The sequence below is a fragment of the Littorina saxatilis genome, linkage group LG16 (genome assembly GCF_037325665.1).
Source record: "Littorina saxatilis isolate snail1 linkage group LG16, US_GU_Lsax_2.0, whole genome shotgun sequence".
NCBI classification, from domain to species: domain Eukaryota; kingdom Metazoa; phylum Mollusca; class Gastropoda; order Littorinimorpha; family Littorinidae; genus Littorina; species Littorina saxatilis.
Genome location: NC_090260.1, coordinates 1,712,857 through 1,732,002, shown reverse-complemented (window position 1 = coordinate 1,732,002; position 19,146 = coordinate 1,712,857). Strand labels below are relative to the sequence as shown.

The 19,146-nt window shown below is 43.7% G+C and overlaps 3 protein-coding genes across 4 annotated transcripts in view; all 3 read right to left on the bottom strand.

Moving 5' to 3' along the window:
- The window catches only part of LOC138950176 (uncharacterized), a 59,862-nt gene extending 53,323 nt beyond the window's left edge, over positions 1-6,539 (bottom strand). The window contains exon 1 of one of the 2 annotated variants that reach the window (XM_070321915.1): positions 6,062-6,539. In XM_070321915.1, the coding sequence (XP_070178016.1) occupies positions 6,062-6,335 (274 nt within the window). In that variant the 5' untranslated portion in view covers positions 6,336-6,539. The remainder of the gene's footprint in view (positions 1-6,061) is intronic. The other variant, XM_070321916.1, reaches the window with a different exon arrangement.
- The window catches only part of LOC138951437 (uncharacterized), a 197,192-nt gene that overhangs the window by 158,290 nt on the left and 19,756 nt on the right, over positions 1-19,146 (bottom strand). The gene's annotated exons all lie outside the window — the stretch shown is intronic.
- Positions 12,849-15,389, bottom strand: LOC138951460 (uncharacterized). The gene is made up of 3 exons (XM_070323054.1): positions 14,763-15,389; positions 13,911-14,095; positions 12,849-13,494 (listed from the first exon to the last, which is right to left on the bottom strand). Exons 1-3 carry the CDS (start codon positions 15,372-15,374, stop codon positions 12,969-12,971), a joined length of 1,323 nt encoding a protein of 440 aa, XP_070179155.1. The 5' UTR covers positions 15,375-15,389; the 3' UTR covers positions 12,849-12,968.

Below are 19,146 nucleotides of genomic sequence, written 5' to 3'. Positions count from 1 at the left end.
CACGACAAAATAAAAATTAAGTAGATGTGCAACGCCAAGGCACTGCATACCCCAGCGAAAGACAAACCTCTCTCTCTCTCTCTCTCTCTCTCTCTCTCTCTCTCTCTCTCTCTCTCTCTCTCTCTCTCTCTCTCTCTCTCTCTCTCTCTCTCTCTCTCTCCCTCTCTCTCTCTCTCTCTCTTTCTCTCTCTCTCTCTCTCAAACACACACACACACACGAACACACACACACACACCCAAGTTACACACGTACACACATACACACTCACTCACACGCACTCACTCACTCTCTAGCACACACACTTCACTGTACACACAAAACACACCCCCATACGCACATATAGACAGACGGACATACACACCTTTACAAACAAACAAACATACACACACACATACACTTACGCACACGCACAAACACAAACCAACCCACCCACTCTCTCTCTCTCTCTCCCTCTCTCTCTCTTTATCTCTTATACAAACAGACACACACCCACACAAACACACACACACACACACACACACACACACACATGTACATACGCACGCATGTACGCACGCACACACCCACAGACACACACACACACACATTGACTCACACAAATCTCATACACACAATACACACACTCATACGCACATACACGGTTGGCCTAGTGGTAAGGCGTCCGCCCCGTGATCGGGAGGTCGTGGGTTAGAACCCAGGCCGGGTCATACCTAAGACTTTAAAATTGGCAATCTAGTGGGTGCTCCGCCTGGCGGCTGGCATTATGGGGTTAGTGCATGCTAGGACTGATTGGTCCGGTGTCAGAATAATGTGACTGGGTGAGACATGAAGCCTGTGCTGCGACTTCTGCCTTTTGTGTGGCGCACGTTATATCTCAAAGCAGCACCGCCCTGATAATTATGGAAACAAACAAACAAATACGCACATAGACAGACGGACACACACACCTTTACGTAGATGTGCAACGCCAAGGCACTGCATACCCCAGCGAAAGACAAACCTCTCTCTCTCTCTCTCTCTCTCTCTCTCTCTCTCTCTCTCTCTCTCTCTCTCTCTCTCTCTCTCTCTCTCTCTCCCTACAAACAAACACACATACACACTCATACACACACAAACATACACACAAACTCATGCACACACACACGTGTCACACACATACGAGTACAGACTCATGCACGCGTGCGCGCACACACACACACACACACTCCGGTTGGTCCCGTGTCAGAATAATGTGACTGGGTGAGACATGAAGCCTGTGCTGCGACTTCTGTCTTGTGTGTGGCGCACGTTATATGTCAAAGCAGCACCGCCCTGATATGGCCCTTCGTGGTCGGCTGGGCGTTAAGCAAACAAACAAACAAACACCCACACCCACACACACACACACACACACACTGTACATACGCACGCGCGCACACACACACACACACATTGACTGACACAAATCTCATACACACATAACACACACTTATACCCACATAGACCGGCACGGTTGGCCTAGTGGTAAGGCGTCCGCCCCGTGATCGGGAGGTCGTGGGTTCGAACCCCGGTGGGGGAATACCTAAGACTTTAAAACTTATTGGCAATCTAGTGGCTGCTCCGCCTGGCGTCTGGCATTATGGGGTTAGTGCTAGGACTGGTTGGTCCAGTGTCAGAATAATGTGACTGGGTGAGACATGAAGCCTGTGCTGCGACTTCTGTCTTGTGTGTGGCGCACGTTATATGTCAAAGCAGCACCGCCCTGATATGGCCCTTCGTGGTCGGCTGGGCGTTGAGCAAACAAACAAACAAATACGCACATAGACAGTCGGACACACACACCTTTACAAACAAACACATATACACACTCATACACACACAAACATACACACAAACTCATGCACACACACACACACACACTCTCTCTCTCTCTCTCAAACACACACACACACACACACACACACACCAAGTCACACACACACACACACTCACTCACACGCACTCACTCACTCTCTAACAAAAAACTTCATACACACAAAACACACACCCATACGCACATATGGACAGACGGACATGCACACCTTTACAAACAAACACACATACACGCACACACATACACTTATGCCCACACACACACTTACACACACACGAGTACAGACTCATGCACGCGTGCGCACGCACACACACACACAAACACACACACACACACAAATACACACACACCACACACATACGAGTACAGACTCATGCACGCGTGCGCGCACACACACACACACACACACACACACACACACACACAAATACACACACACACACACACACACACACACACACACACACACACACACACACACACACACAGTAACACTAACACATGTGCACAAAATGAACACAAACACACACACTGCGCGAGAGAGAAAGACTACAGGGAGGCATGACGTCATGATGCATTAATTGACGTCAAAGACTTTCGACCGTGACGTATTCTTCTTACGCGAGCTTTATCCATAGACTTGGAAACTACGGAATTTCTACCCGTCCAAAGCGGCCTGGGGTGGCGTTTGCTGAAAAAATGGGGGCGCCTATTTTACCCACCGTATTTTTGTTAGTATGGTCCCCATTTTTGGTGAACTTCCATCTCCAACTGTAGCACGTAGCCGGGCACAACGAATCCTTCTTTATCATGTATTATTCGGTGTGCACATTTCTCAAATCGATTACAGTATAGCGTTCACAGGATACCTCCAGCTTCGCTGGGATTAATATAAAAAACATCAGGGTGAATTGTTCTACTGAATGTCACTTTTTGACATTTTTCTCGTGCAATTTACTGTGTAAAATGTGCTAAAAAGCAAATTCTGTCGGTGGGAGGGAAATAGAATGGCAAGTAAGTTTAATACTGAGTAAAGGGAAGCAACTCTTTTTGGTGCTGTCAGTAGCAGACTACACCTATGTGCTTTTGGCAACATGGCAAACAAACCTGCCATCAATCAAGAAGATCTAAAAAACCTATACGCATCAAAATTCATGTCTCCCAACACCCCCACTGGCCTTTTGAACAAGGTTCAGTTAGATGTCCGGTTTTATTTTTTTAGACGGGGCCTGGAAAACTTTGAAAAAATGACGAAAGACACCTTCGAAGTGAAGATGGATCAAACAACAGGGAAACAATACGTAATCAAACGGTTTGATGAACTTACCAAGAATCACAGAGCTGGAGACGAAGAACTTGTGACTGGAGTCATGCCAGAGACTGGGGACAGCAGCTGTCCAGTAAGTGTACAGCTACAAGTACCTGTCTCTGCTAAATCCAAAGTGTGAGCATCTTTCGCAATTCCCTGTCAACACGTTCCATGGAGATGACGAAACATGGTATGACAACAGACCTATGGGCGTCCACACTATGAAGAAGTGAGCTGTGTCAATTGTCGCAGATATAGATCTACACAAACCACAGCGTGCGAGCGACGGGTGCAACACTACTCGCAGACAAGAACTTCAGTCCAATTGACATTATCAGTGTCACCGGTCACAAAACTGTTAGATCTTACCAAAAAACATCCACCGCCAAAAAACTAGAGATGGCAGCTGCTATGTCGTCCCAGCTCACAGAGAATAGGCAGTTGGCACTGCTCCCAAGTCATAGATCTACTTCGCGGGGAGAACAAGCCAAAACTTTATGCGACGGGAAGCAGAATCGAACGGGGTCGTCTCGTTGCATCGGCGACTGTCACAAGCCAGCAGACGATCCGACAGGACGTGGAACTCAGCAACGACGAGGTAGCAGCTCTTTTCGATCCGGAATACGAACCTGCCATGCCTCCAACGAGACCAAATCCGCCAATGTTCCATCACTGTGACCTCTCGCATGCAACGATCAACATTCAATTCCACCGACATTTAACCGCATTCAACTGCGCATGCGCAACACAAATGTGCAACATTTGAGATGGCTCTTCCGAGAACTGTCCGTTCCAATTTCGGACTTTCTGTTTGTTAGCATTTTCGAGTCTGTGTTCTGGTTTTTTGTTGTTGTTGAGTGTTTTTATGATACTATGCACAGAAAAGAAGGGACACGTTGTGAATTAAACTGTTTGGGAAAGATTACTTGAAAGCTGAAAGTGTGCTGGATGTTTGTTTTGTTTGCTCTGTTTACCTTGTAACCAACCAAGCCAAAATGGCGACACTTTACTTGCAGGGTCGCTTCGGGTATTATGTTTGTTACCACGCACGGATAATAAAACCGTTATTACTAATATGCTGACTGTTAGCAAATGATAACAAGACATGTCTCGAAAACGCTATCAAAATTCGCCTAAAGGCTCATTTTGATATCTTTTTTCTCGACATGTCTTGTTATCATTTGCTAACAGTCAGCATATTAGAAATAACTCATATTATTCGGTATGCACATTTCTCAAGTCGATTACAGTATAGCGTTCACGGGATACCTCCAGCTTCGCTGGGATAATAATAAAGTGTATTTATATTGCGCCTATCCCTTACAAAAAAACAAACATATTTGGCTCTAAGCGCATTACAACATGTGTAGGGACTTGGTACAATCAAGTCTGACAAATACAATAACACAATATACAGTCGGTCTCTTGGGTAAAAATGGGAAAAGCAGCTTCGACATTTAAACACTGCTACTAAAAAAAAAAATCCTCTAACAATGCATACTGCTTTACAATATATGCATTTATGTATAAATATAGTTAAAGAACATCGAGTTAATTTGAATTAGAAAAGGTTCTTATGATAAATACTATCTAGCGAACGGCGAAGAAGAAGAAGAATAAAACTATCAATGTCAATGTATAACAAGTCATTCAACGTAAATGGCTAAAGAACAACAACAAAGCAATGATGATAAAACAGTTATACTCAATGGCTAATAACGAGGCAGAACTAAATAGTATCGACACAAGATTAAAACAAAACATATTCCTGGAGACACATTTATACATGTATCAAATAATCAATATACAAAATACAGCCCTCGCACACTCGCACACACACGCCAAGGCACGTGTAGTCGCACTCATACACCGCGACAGCTATCGCGCGCACGTACAAGGAAAAAAACACGGAAATAAACAAGGAAACAGGCACATGAAATAGCAACCCGTCCCCAGCCGGCCCACAGCGCGCTACGATGGCAAGTGACCCCTCTCCTCAATGTGGCAGATACTGAACAGGCTAGGCGTTGAAGTATTGCCGGAAGAGGTGTGTTTTTAGAGAGGACTTGAAGGAGTAATACACGAGAATGTATTCTTATCACACCAAGTTGACGCAAGACACACACATGCACATTTTTCAGAAGGATAAAAGGCACACATACGTTTGAGCAACCAGGCACATCACATTAAAGTGATGTTTGAATGTATTTTTGCAGATGTGTTTTGAATGTTTTAAGGTTACTGATCGATTTTAAGCATGTAGGTAGGGAGTTCCGGACATAAGCTCCCGAGTATGAAAGACTAGTTTTAAATATATGTCAATGCGTGGCTTCGGGCAGGCCAGATTATGCTTGAAAGTGGAATACCGAGAAGGTGTTGATTGAAACAAGTGAGTTAGATATTCGGGTGCTTGGTCATGTAGGATCCGGTGCATGACAGACAGAAAGGCAGACATACAGACAGGCAGGCAGGCAGGCAGACAGACAGACAGACAAGAAGACAGACAGACAGACAGAGAGGCAGACAGACAGGCAGACAGACAGAGAGACAGACAGGCAGACAGAGAGGCAGACAGACATAGAGACAGACAGACAGACAGACAGACAGACAGACAGACACACAGAGAGGCAGACAGACAGACAGAACGACTGTCAGACACACAGAGAGACAGACAGACACACAGAGAGACAGACAGACAGACAGACATAAAGGCAGACAGACATACAGGCAGGCAGACAGATATACAGGCAGACAGACAGACAGGCAGGCAGACAGGCAGACAGACAGACAGGCAGACAGACAGGCAGACAGACAAACAGACAGACAGACAGACAGACAGGCAGACAGACATACAGGCAGGCAGGCAGGCAGACAGACAGACAGACAGAGGTGTACTGACCGACACGCAGCGTGGTGAGTAAGTCGGCCACCAGCTGACCGCATCTCTCACACCGCCATGGATAGACACCCTCATGTCCATGTGTGTCACTCCCCTCCCAGCTGCAGAAATGATAAACTGTCACCATGGGGGGCCCGTCAGAGGGCGGGGCGACAGGCGGCGCGGTGTATGCCGGGACCTTTCCTCCCTTAATATCACGAGCCTGCTCCACCTCTCTCACCACACTGGGTGGCGACCTCAGGGGCTGCGTCAGGTGGTGCACATAACGCTCCATGTCGGCAGGTAGTTCAAGCAACACGCCGGCCGCCCACAGGCTGACCGTTATGTGCCGTTGTTTCAACGCCTTGTAGATCACTGTGATGACGTCACTGTAACAGAACAGACAGGTGTGTCAGTGTGTATACAATACCCCGTTGTTTTAACGCCCTGTAGATCTCTGTGATGACGTACGTCACTGTAACAGAACAGACAGGTGTGTGTGTCAGTGTGTATACAACACCCCGTTGTTTCAACGACCTGTGCATCTCTGCCATGACGTCACTGTAACAGAACAGACAGGTGTGTCAGTGTGTTCACCTGTAAATTACGAATATTGATTTGATGAAGTAACCCTGCAGAAGGAAGTCACACGGTAAATCGTGCTGCCTGTATCTCTCCATTCTCTGGCGTGTGTTCTCCATTAAACCATAGATATCCCTTGACAGGATCGCCAACTCCGCGCGTGCGCCAGCGCTGGCCCTGTTTCGAACTCCCGTCTGCGGCTGCGAGAGGTTTTGACAGTATCTTTACTTCCGGTGCAGTCTTTCAACACATGGAGAAGATGGAGAATTTTGAAGGGGAGGTGGAGTTTGTGGCTGAGGTAAAAGAAAAGCAAACCAAGGAACACAAAAAGATCATTGCTGATGATTGAAATGAGTCATGTGAATCAACAATAAAGATTGATTGTGGACGGCACGTCATTATTTTTGTTTTTAGCACTTGAAACGCAAGAGCATCTGACCCACTGGTAAAACCGAAGCTGTGTACGCAAGCTGATCAGCAGATCGTTTTTCTGCAGAATTCTCGCTCACATCGGCCACTATTTTAGCTCAGCGAACCGACACATTTGCAACAGAACAATTTCTGAATGTTAGAAATTCGGCTGTAGATTTATAGATACCCTTTCTATTCCATGGTTGTTTTTTTTCAGGGGGAAAGTACTGACATCTCAATCGCTGAAAAGATGACAGCATCACCACAAAAGAACTGCAAGAATTGCCAAAACTAAGTAAAAATATTGACAGATCTATGTAAAAGACTATGTATGAAAATTTAGAACGGGAACAACAGATATTCAAGAAATAACCGATAAGTGATATCTGAACCATTGATTGATTTGAATGTACATCATGCATGGAAGTTAAAAATGGTGCAGGAACTGAAGTCAGATCAACACATCAAAAAGATCAGTGCAATATATTTGTTTTCTCTCCCCTCCAGCATAATTCTGTTTTGATATATATGCTTGATGTCTTCTGTTGTTTTTAAATTCATTGTCACTTCTAAATTGCATGCTTTATTGCAGAACGCTTGTGCATCTATCAAGAATGACAACTGCCTTTCACCGGAGCTCAGAGAGCTTGTCGACCAATTCAGTAATTGAAAAGTAAGTTTTTGAGTAAGGCGGTATAACAAAAAATCAGCTTGCAAAGTCCCAGTACCTGAAAGATCACTTTCCATCATAGTTTTCGAGCAAAAAATACTGCTTCGTTGCACAGAGAGGCTGCTGTTTAAAAATATTTTAGGTACATGCCTGCCACTACAATATTTCATGTGTTTTTTAGGATCATTAATAGCACATGTAATAGTTGTAAGACATGATAAGGATTCATGAAAGTGGTTTGCCAACACGTTCTATAACGACAAATGGAATACAAAATTTAATATGTTCACATCCATTCATGTAGTGTAGTTTTGGGTTGTTGTCGTGTGTTGGTTTTGATTGTGTGCATGCATCTACATCTTCAGTTTCACTCTTGGGTTGATTTCTGCTATATTTGTATGCTGTTTTAATTATAATATTTTATTTTCTGTGTTTTAGGTGCAGATCTGGAAGAGAAACTTCTGCTTCTTAATGACTGCCTAGTTCCCTGAGGCAAGGTTGGGAATGCTGCCAAGGAGAATGTGTGCCAGGTACTACTCTGCTTTTTCAACCCAGCATTCAGGCATTACTGAGTTGACAGTATCCCCTGCAGCTTCAGCCTGGATTGCCTTGAACATTTTTATACTGTTGGTGTCTTAAAGGCCTATGAAGAAAAACTAGGGAACCAGTAAGTGCATTAGAAATCAAAGAGGATGAAGAGGACAATGCAAAGTATGTTGGAGGATGTGTTGCCAAAAAGCTAAAACAGAGAGTTTGGTGTCTCCAAAAAAGTGCGTACAGAGATGAGAAATTGCAGTGTTTGGAAGCCCTGACTTGCGCACCTGAATCCTACAGTGAAGAGAGTGAAACCACCCCTGACATGACAAGCATGCTGAACAAGGGCAAACTGACCTTTGTCAAGCCCAATGTATTGCAGATGTGTCTGTCCATGCAACACAAAGAAGAAATCTTAAACAGAATGAGGCAAAGCGTTGATGATATCAAATAACCAAAGGGAAGTAATTGCTCTTTATTCATACGACATGACTGTGTAATAGAGTAAGCGAGAGTTGTACAAAACCTCTCCAGCGTCTCATCAGACAGACATGATCTCTGGTCAGTGCTGTGCTTTTTCACCCCATTTTGCCATTGAAAAAAACAATGCCAAACATGTGAATTGATTAAAAAAAATATATATATATTTTTTTTTACATTTTTTTAATTTATGAAAATCGTAGTCTTGACACGGATAGCGAAATGGCGTATTTTTTGCAGAAAATCGTAATAAATTACGCCAAAATCGTAAGGGTAAACAGGTCTGAGTCCATGTAAATTTAAGTCTGCAACACGAAAAATTGAAACATATTCATTTTGCTATGGTTCAAACCTAATTCCTTTGTGTACTTGTTCAAGATAAAATTTTGACAGCGAGATATTTTGCAAACAGTTTTCATTTCAAAATCAATTGTCAGCCACTTGATAAATGTCTTGCATCGATGCGTCTAATTGTTTTTATGTTGACCACTATGTACACTGGATTTGATTTGCTTTCCTAATAGAACATGTTCAGTCGCATACCAGCAACACTTTGTTAACGTTTGAATGGAATTGGAAGTTGTATGAACTCAAATAGAGCATATGTATCTTTGGTCACAGTGACACACACACACACCATACAGTGACAATTAATGCAGGGCCGGACTACCGGGGGGGGGGGGGGGGGGTTATGGGGGTTGCGCAACCCCCCCCCCCCCCCCAGCCTGAACATGTACCTCACTTATTTAAAAAAATGTATTATTATTTATTTTATGCCGTTTCATGCAAGGAGCGACCATTTTCCTATCTCAGAATATGACCTACCCTTCCACCACTGGCAACCCCCCCCCCCCATTCCTCTTTGCCTAGTCCGGCCCTGTAATGTACCAACATTCACTATCTCACTCAGTCTCAATTCGCACAATTTGACACAAGAAAGATTCCTATTCATACACATGCATATATTTAATCAATGAAGTAGATACATTCTCAAACAAAGTTTCAACATGTTGCACCCAAATTAAAGCATACATTCTTGTGACATTTAATTAATTAATTAACGGGAATTAATGAATGCTTTAATTTGGGAGTTTGAAATTTGTCGCAATAATTTCTTGGCCAAGTTTATTTACATTCTCTGCTTTACAGTCAAATCCAATTTTCCACACCTAACCTATAAAACACAACATTCTAAATGCAAAAAAAAAATCATTCTCTTGGCTCAGAATTGGTGTCGAATAATTGTGACACAAAGCGATTTACTAAAAATATTACTTGTCACTCACTTCGACACTTTCCCCCAAGCCAGTCTAAACTGCAGCACGCTGCTTCGGGAGGGACTTTTTCCTTTACACTTTAAATCCAAACACCATCAGCTGCGTAGAAAAAATCACTGAAAATGCTGACTCAAAGCCAAACCAAGCTGGCCTCCAGGCACCAGCACAACAACCTTAACCAGGTTCTCCTCGTTCTTCGCGAGGCACCACGGCTCGGGAAGCTGCTGTACATCACAACACAGTTCTTCAAAGTTGTAGTTGCAACAACCTCTGGCAATTCTGGTGCGGGACGGAATGTCTGAAATAAAGCAGAACAATAAACCCTTAGTAAAACTAAATTTCTAGAGAAATAAGTCTAACTGTCCATAAACATAGCTGGGTGATAGCTATTAATGGCAGTTGATAGACGTTTGAAGTTGGACGATTTGGTGGAGAATAGGGATTGTGTTTTGCAAACAGATATTGATGATTTGATAAAAAAAAATAACTTGATGTTCGATACTGCATGCAAATTAGATGCAGAAAGTTTCTGGTATTTAACCTTGAACCTAGGGAGACAACCCTTGCTCTCGTTAAAACAGTAAACTTTTAAAGGCACAGTGCAGCTCACAGCCTTTGTTTTGCGATTTTGTTGCAGCTGAGTGCATTTACAGTTCAAAAATCCTCCTATGGTAGTAAAACAAACCCAAAACTACTCAACGACGACATCTGTGAAGCTCGACCGTTTCTTGTTCACGCGAGTGCATAAATTAACCTAGTTATTACGTGGTGTTTGGTCGGAGTTCGATTCAACTGAGTGATTCCGGCCTCCATTTTGTTTTACACAAACTCATGATGATGTCTGACATAGTTTGCTACTAGTAACGTGTCTTTTTGTGCATGATGTGGTGACCTGATCTAAATTTAGATCCAAAAATAGGTCAAGACCAGCCGGGTCCGAGTACGAAATTAATTCGTAAAAAAAAAATCGCAGTTCTTGACTCTTTGGGTGCAAGTCAATGAAACTTGGTAGTTCTTCTAACGGATAGCTGCCTGAGGTATGACTAAAAGCCCCAGGGGCTCCGTGCACCTGGATTTGACAAGTTCAGTACCTTTAAGTCAATAAATGTAAACAGTAACACACCTACCATTACCAACCAAAATGTGCGTGGCATTGTCAATGTTATTATTGAACGTATTTTGTGTGTGCCTGATAAAAACATAATGTTGTATTAGCATGCATTTCAACCATTTGATTTTGAATAAATTGTACTCACTGGTTCACGTCTTGCATGTGTCTTCGATGTCTCAATTGACTTCTGTGGCATGATCTCAGTGGGAAGACTTCCTTGGATGAGTCGGCCCTGCAAATATCAAGTAGATTATCATTTAATTTTATTTATACAGAACCATTCTGTACCGCTATCAGTATCACTAGCGTGCCAGGGTTCCAACTATATCAATTTATTAACTATTACTGTATTAGTATTAGGAAGATGATCCTGATTCTGATGTGTAGCAACCATCACCAAATAAGAAAAAAAAATAAATAGCAGCAATATCTGGAAATGGGAGCCAAAAACATTACCTTTTGAAGGTTTACTGAGTACAAACACATTTAGAATTTCACAGAGATAAAGAGGTCTTGTTTTTCTTTTTCGTGTGACTTCCTACCACCAAATCTGTTTTTGTTCAAAGTATTAATGACAAGAAAGCCATTTAAAATATATTGCACCAGGTTCTTAGATCAAATTGTGTGCAGGACATGTTGTAAGGGGCGAGGGTCACTTTTTCAATTTCACTTTCAGCAGCCCCAAAATCGCTTTTTTTTTTAAATCGTAAAATAAACATTTATGTACCGATCTTCAACATTTCAACTGTTCTAGAATTGAGAGAATGTATTCCACCATAAGAACTCCGAAATAAATCCAAAGAAAAATATTGTTGCCCTATGCTAACAGTACTTAGACTTGAACTTGAAGCAACATGAACATGCACTGAGGTTCACAAATGTTCAGGTGTCCAGCAAGAACTTGGATGTAAAACAAACTGACAAGATTTGTGGCAATACTACAATACACGATAATTCGAAATCACCATGAGTATCATTATTATGAAGAACATGACATACCGTATTTGAAGCAGTTCTCATTGAAGTCGAGTGACGTGCACATATCTTCGCTCCCTCTGGGTTGAAAAGCTTGTCAGATTTTGCTTGTGAACGCAGCTCGCCATTCATTATTTTTTTCCATTTCTCGGCAACACACGAAACGTCAAAAGATTAGAGCACCTTCAACGATTTGCTCTACAGTTCTAAATTGCACAGTAAGAACCAGGCATGATGATGACAGCCGATGAAACACAACAAACTGGTCACACGAAGTTTAAAAACAATGGCCGTCTGCTAGGGAAAAACTCACACCGGAAATAAATGTTCTGTCAAAATCGTTTTCCCCGCTTTCCGCTACTTGCTGAGCGCGCGCGACGAGTTGGCGATCCCGTCTGTATAGATCTATGATTAAACCAAATGAAACCAAAAGTGCAGAGACACAGATATAAAATGACGTAATAGTGCATAAGACGTAAACGGAGTGACGTAAAAACTCACACGACGTAAACAGAGTAAGGTAAATATGATTTACCTGTCATCAGACTCCAGGCAACATATTTAGCGATCTGTTCAGCATGGCAGACAAACAAAGGGTGGCGCCTGATGGGAAAGACTTTTGACATCACTGATCAGTACCGGACACAGTGACAGTCGTTGACTGCACATTCTATATCCAATAAACTGTCGTAATGTATTGATTACACGGGAATAATTAAGAACCATTATTTATGCACAAACTCTATATAATTTATTGACAGTTAGCATATCAGGAAGGTGAAAAAACACGTTTTCGGAATGATCAGATTATCTTCTACCGAACACGACCACACCGACCAACGCAAGAGTGACAGGAGGCAGTGTTAGATTCAGTGTACGGCGTCATTCTTACCCGTTGGCCTCATCGGCCAGGATGTGCACGCGCCCATCAGCCTGTGCGTGTTGACACAGCTCCTCCACCCAGGCCTGCACTTTCTCCTCGCCTCCGTCTGTCCATCGACACCTGTCCCGTACCCCCGCCATGTTGACGAGCTGCACGCTGCCGGCGCCCTGTCCGACTGTTTTGCTCAACTGATGTCTAACCAGGTAGGCGGCAGCTGTACCATCGTCACTCGTCTGAAGAACAAAGACGGTGCGGCGATACTTCCTCATCCAGTAGGAACCCCTTAGAATTAAAATGATCGATTTCCCTACCCCGGGCGCGCCCCTGAAGACCCTAATGTCGTCGTCGTCGTCGTCGTCGTTGTTTGGCGTGTGCTCCAGGACTTCAAACTGTTCCGGGAAAAGAGCAAGGCAAGACATGGGTCTGCCATGTTCTTCCCCGACAGCCTGAACAAAATGGCCCTGGGTCCACAGCTGTAGTCGCGGCTTGCGGCTAAGGTACACCTGTACCGTTGCCAGTGGTACGGCGAACCTGCATTGATAAATATCACACTTTATGTAAGCTTGTGAACACACACACACACACACACACACACACACACACACACACACACACACACACACACACACACACACACACACACACACACACACACACAACGAAATAGGGAAAGAAAAACACATAAAGAGGCCCAAAAAAAGACATGCTAGCACACAAAACGTCACATACATAAATATACAAGAGAGAGAGAGAGAGTGAGAGAGAAACAGAGACAGAGACTGAGAGAGAAACAGAGACAGAGACAGAGAGAGACAGACAGACTGACATAGACAGACAGGCACAGACAGGGAGACAGACAGACAGACTCACTAATAATGTATGCACCTGTGTATTCATGCGTTTGTGTTTCTCTGTGTGTGGTTACTTTACCGATAAAATGACTCTACCTTGCCACAAGCTTTTCATACGTGGAACCTCCCTTCATTGCGGGGTCCCCTGCCTTTTCCCCCTCCCAGCAGGTGTTCCACCAGGCGTCTCGTCTGGTGTCGTCTGTCATATCATCATGACAGAGACACCACTTGTCGACCCTTTGCCCTGCCTTCACGCCCAGACACTGCTCCAACTTCTGCAACTGAGGTCAACACACACGGACTGCAAATAAATGGAGGATATAACAAAGAACGATTTAACACGCGCTAGTGCATACTATGACAGTTAAACTATACTTACATACGGAATCATCTGACTTCTGGGCCTAAAAGAAGAGTTTTTTCTGGACAAAAGCACCACAGTGTTTCCGCATGTAATAGAAAGCTGTCTGCCCGTTTTGAGCACTCGCTTAAACTCAAATGACGTCGTTTTCAAATGTACCGCAAATTGACGTCAACGAAGCTACCTCAGTGTTCCGAAAGTGTTGTTCTCGTCAGCAAGGTAAACAAAGTGCGCGTGGAAAAGAGAAACTCAGCATCTGTTGATGGGGAAATTGTTATCCCCTCTTTCCCCTCTCTCTCTGTGTTCTTTAAACATTATCCGCACGTTCTCTCTCTCTCTCTCTCTCTCTCTCTCTCTCTCTCTCTCTCTCTCTCTCTCTCTCTCTCTCTCTCTCTCTCTCTCTCTCTCTCACTCTCTCTCTTTCTCTCTTTATGTGTGTGTTTGTGTGTGTGTGTGTGTGTGTGTGTGTGGGCGCGTGTGTTTGTGTGTGGCTGTGTAGTTGTGTGTGTGTGCGTGCTGGCGTGCGTGCGTGTGTGTATGTATGTGTTTGTAGAGGGGGGGGGGGGGGGGGGGTAAAGCATACTTACATCGTCCATGTTTTGCAGTGCCTCCACTAGACAGCGTCTGGTCGTGTGAGGCAGGAGAATGGCCTGGTGGATTGCAGGCTGGGGTAGGTCCAAGTCACCCAGAACACAACGCTTCACGACATCTCCAGCTTGCTGCAGGTAATCAGCTGCCTTCCGCAATTCTTCTTGAACTGCATGAGGGTCCTCTTCTGTCTGACGTATGATTGCCCCCATCATTACTCCCCGGTTACGATCAATGACCAGCAGATCAACAAAGTCTTCCTCCAGAACTAAGTCTTCTTGCAGAACTAAAGGTTCTGTCTCGTCGCTGTTCATGCTCCTGGCGGCTACCCCAGTGTAGAGGCTTCGAGAACCAGCGCCGTAAAGGCCACATTTGCCTTGAGTCATTATTATCAAAACTTCTTTCTGACTCTCTGCTTTGTCCTTGATCTTATTCATGCAGCATTGGACTTTCTTCAGCGCTCTGTCTATGTGTACGACGTCACTGACCTCTGTACGCTTAGTGCTATCACTGTCGATTTGTTGTTGAGTTGTCAGCACGTCGATCAAGTCACCTCCCTGGGTGTGTTGTTTTGTGACGTGCACCGTGTCTACATGGTGCGGGGGGATCATATAGACGTCCCTGTGAAGGTTAGGGAACCAGGCATTCAGAAACTCCCTCTGGAATCAAAGACCTGACGATGTACTGTCTCCTCAAATGTGTGAGCCTTTTCAAGGTCTTTTGAATAACAAAACTGTATCGAGAGCAACACACGTGTTCGCTAGCAGTGTTGATAATACTAAGGACTCTCTGGGGAACGCTATTCCTACAGCTGTGTGTTATTTCACCCCCGCCCTCACCCCTCCCTCTCACCATCACAGCTGTTTCCTCCTCCCTACCCAACTCACACCCCTACCCCCTCCCTCTCACCATCACAGCTGTGTTTTACTCCTCTCTCCCCCTCTCACACCCATACCCCATCCCTCTCACCATCACAGCTGTGTTTTCCTCCTCTCTCCCCCTCTCACACCCGTACTCCCTCCCTCTCACCATCACAGCTGTGTTTTCCTCCTCTCTCCCCCACTCACACCCCTACCCCCATCCCTCTCACCATCACAGCTGTGTTTTCCTCCTCTCTCCACCTCTCACACCCCTACCCCCTCCCTCTCACCATCAGTGCTGTGTTTTCCTCCTACGTCTCACACCCGTACTCCCTCCCTCTCACCATCACAGCTGTGTTTTCCTCCTCTCTCCCCCACTCACTATTTGTTCAGCTGGTCCTGCTTTAATGATAGATGGTGAAATAGTGGGAAAAGTCGACCATCACAAACTGCTAAGTGTTAATATTGATAGCAACTTGTCTTGGTCAACCCACATAGAGCAACTTAGTAAAGTGGTGTCAAAGAAAGTGTATCTCTTATATATAGGTTACACACTCCGAGTTCTGATTATCTTGCATATTTTCCCGAGGGTCGATTTTCATGTATTACCGAGCCTTTGGCGAGGTAATACATGAAAATCGACCCGAGGGAAAATATGCAAGATATTCAGGACGAGGTGTGTAAGCTATTTATCTCATTACTCCGACGTTTTCATTAAAAACACTTACTTTTTCCACTAAAACCTGCCCGTGCCTGTTTTCAGCTTGCCAAAAGCCTCCGCAGTCGAAATTCATGTCAATGAATTCATGCGCAAAGCTAGTTCCCATTTGTCAGCATAATGGACGGCGTCATTCGACTTGTATGTGGACATTCAGTCATTCATATTGCTTATAAAAAGGTCTGCTATCTGCTTTTACATGTTGACAGTCATTTTAAAATATCCCTGTGTATATTTGGCATCGGCTTTCGTTATACTCAATTCGGCATACCGGGTTTATATTTTTACCAGAATTGCGCACGATAATGGCAGAGCAAAAAATTCAGTTCGGGCCGTGCTGGCTTGATCGTTGACCCAAGTCAGTTCGCATGCAGTGTCAGTCGGGGATAGAAATGTTGGCTGTCATCGCGCTGTTCTGTTTTGGTTTTCACACGTGGATCACTTACATATGCAGTCGTCGGGTTTAGGTGAGCCAAAGCTTCAATACTTCGCCTGTTGTAGACGTTAAGCAATAAAGCTTGGAAGTTGTATGTCGGCACTGAGAGTTGGTCGCGGTACATCGCTTTCTGCTTTGTCCCGGTCTTGAGTTTGAACACCTAAGGTTGGATACATCTAACACCTCACATCCTCTTCTCTTCCCCATGTATCTTAACTGTATCTCCAACTTCTTTTCGTCTTCTTCTTTTCATGTTGGTGCCACTCCCTCATTTGTCGCTGAACCCCGCAGTTGACTCGACTCGGATTCACACAAGCCCGTCTAGCAGACGACAGTTCGAACAGTCTTGAACAGCACGGTTGCAAGCAGATTCAGCTATCAATCGAAGCAATACACTTAAAGCCAAAGCAAATAACCAAATGAGAAAACCTAACGTTTGATTTGACTTCATGGTGAGTCTTCTGATAATTTGTTTGGTGTTGGAATGGATCTCAACGCGGGTTCCCAGCTACGACAACTTTTCCAGAGTTATGCACCGCAGGCATGCCTTCGACAATCGATGTCAGTTTCAGATTGAGTTTTTTTATTGCTCTCTCTCTCTCTCTCTCTCTCTCTCTCTCTCTCTCTCTCTCTCTCTCTCTCTCTCTCTCTCTCTCTCTCTCTCTCTCTCTCTCTCTCTCTCTCTCTCTCTCTCTCTCTCTCTCTCTCTCTCTCTCTCTCTCTCTCTCTCACGGTTCTGTGTAGATGGCTGTCTGTGTAAAAATTAGGGAGTATCGTCCCTTGATCCCACTCGCGATACTCGTTAAACATGCCTTTGACCATGCAGTCGCTTCAGCCAGCGAAATATCTCGACTCCGCTCTTTAAATCCATGCAGAATGTGCTTATCGTATGAAGTATTCTTTATTTTCTCAACATTGACACATGTAGGCTTGTACCTATACGTGATATTGACTTTGACACCACAACATATTTCAGTCGTATGTTGAAAAAAGTAGTCCATCTGTAAACTCTGAATATGCAGATGACCTCTATAAATGATTCAATTGTACTCTGAAATCAAAGACAATGACCAATGACAGTTGAGATCGAAACTCGGTTGTGATGGGATATCCATATGGTTGTGATGGAATATGCAGAATAATCACCTCCTCAGCTAACAGAGACAAAGAGGCAGGTCATGGGATAACTAGAATTAAACACTTCCTGAACTGCCACACCAGCAAGTTATTCTTCATTGCTCATATTCAATCTGTTATTGATTACGCATCCACTCTATGGGACTCAGCAAGTGAAAATTCCTTAAAACCACTTAGCAGATTACATACAAGAGCGCTAAAAGTAGTATTACTAAAGCACACTACTCTCACAGAGTTAGACTACATACATTTAGGAATCTTACCTCTAAAGTCCCGTCGCGATATAACCTTGAATGGTTGAAAACGACGTTAAACACCAAATAAAGAAAGAAAGAAAGACCTCTAAAGTCAAGACTGCTTTTTAACAAAGGAATCTTTATGCATGCAATTATATCCGAAACTCTACCCCAAACCATTTGTTCAAAGTTCTCTTTGAAGAATTCACACCACCTTATGAAATGTAACACTCCTCTTCCCAGGATAGATCTATTTAAGTCTAGTCTAGTTTATTCAGGTGGCCGTCTCTGGAACGCTCTTCCGAATGCCTTACGGGAAGCTACCAGCACAGATTCTTTCAAAAACAAATATATATATATATATATCCCATTTAATGAAAACCGTCGCGATATAACCTTGAATGGTTGAAAACGACGTTAAACACCAAATAAAGAAAGAAAGAAAGAAAGAAAGAATTTAATGAAAATAGTATACTCTTGATTGTTATGTCCCTTGGAACACGGTCACTCACTTTTGATTTATTGTCTTCTTCACGAAATTATGATGTTCTGCATAATATCCATTGTCTTGCAGAGTTGATGTACTATTGCATAGTATTCAAGGTTTCTGATATTCGTTCTGAATTTGATCAGATGAGTGCACATTCTGCTTCCTCCAGTCATGTTGATGTTCCCACTGATTGTTCTTTTTCATCATTCCAGCCAATCAGTGAAAAAGACCTTAGATCCATTATTCTGAAGTCCAAACCAACAACTTGTCCACTTGATGCCATACCCACACCATTGCTTTTTGAGAATCTTGATGTGTTGTTGCCAACTCTTACTCAAATTGTCAATGATAGCCTGTTATCTGGTGTTTTTCCATCATTGTTCAAAACTGCACTTGTTAAACCACTTCTCAAAAAACCAAGTCTTGATGTCAATATTTTGAAAAATTATCGTCCTGTATCTAATTTATCATTCTTGTCCAAAGTTTTTGAAAAGGTAGTTTTGAAG

Coding starts and splice junctions, on each gene's coding strand:
- LOC138951460 (XM_070323054.1), bottom strand. CDS start 15,374: ATGATCCCCCCGCACCATGTAGACACGGTGCACGTCACAAAACAACAC. Junction 14,096..14,762: donor CACTGCAAAACATGGACGAT/GTAAGTATGCTT, acceptor TGTTGACCTCAG/TTGCAGAAGTTGGAGCAGTG. Junction 13,495..13,910: donor TATGAAAAGCTTGTGGCAAG/GTAGAGTCATTT, acceptor TTATCAATGCAG/GTTCGCCGTACCACTGGCAA.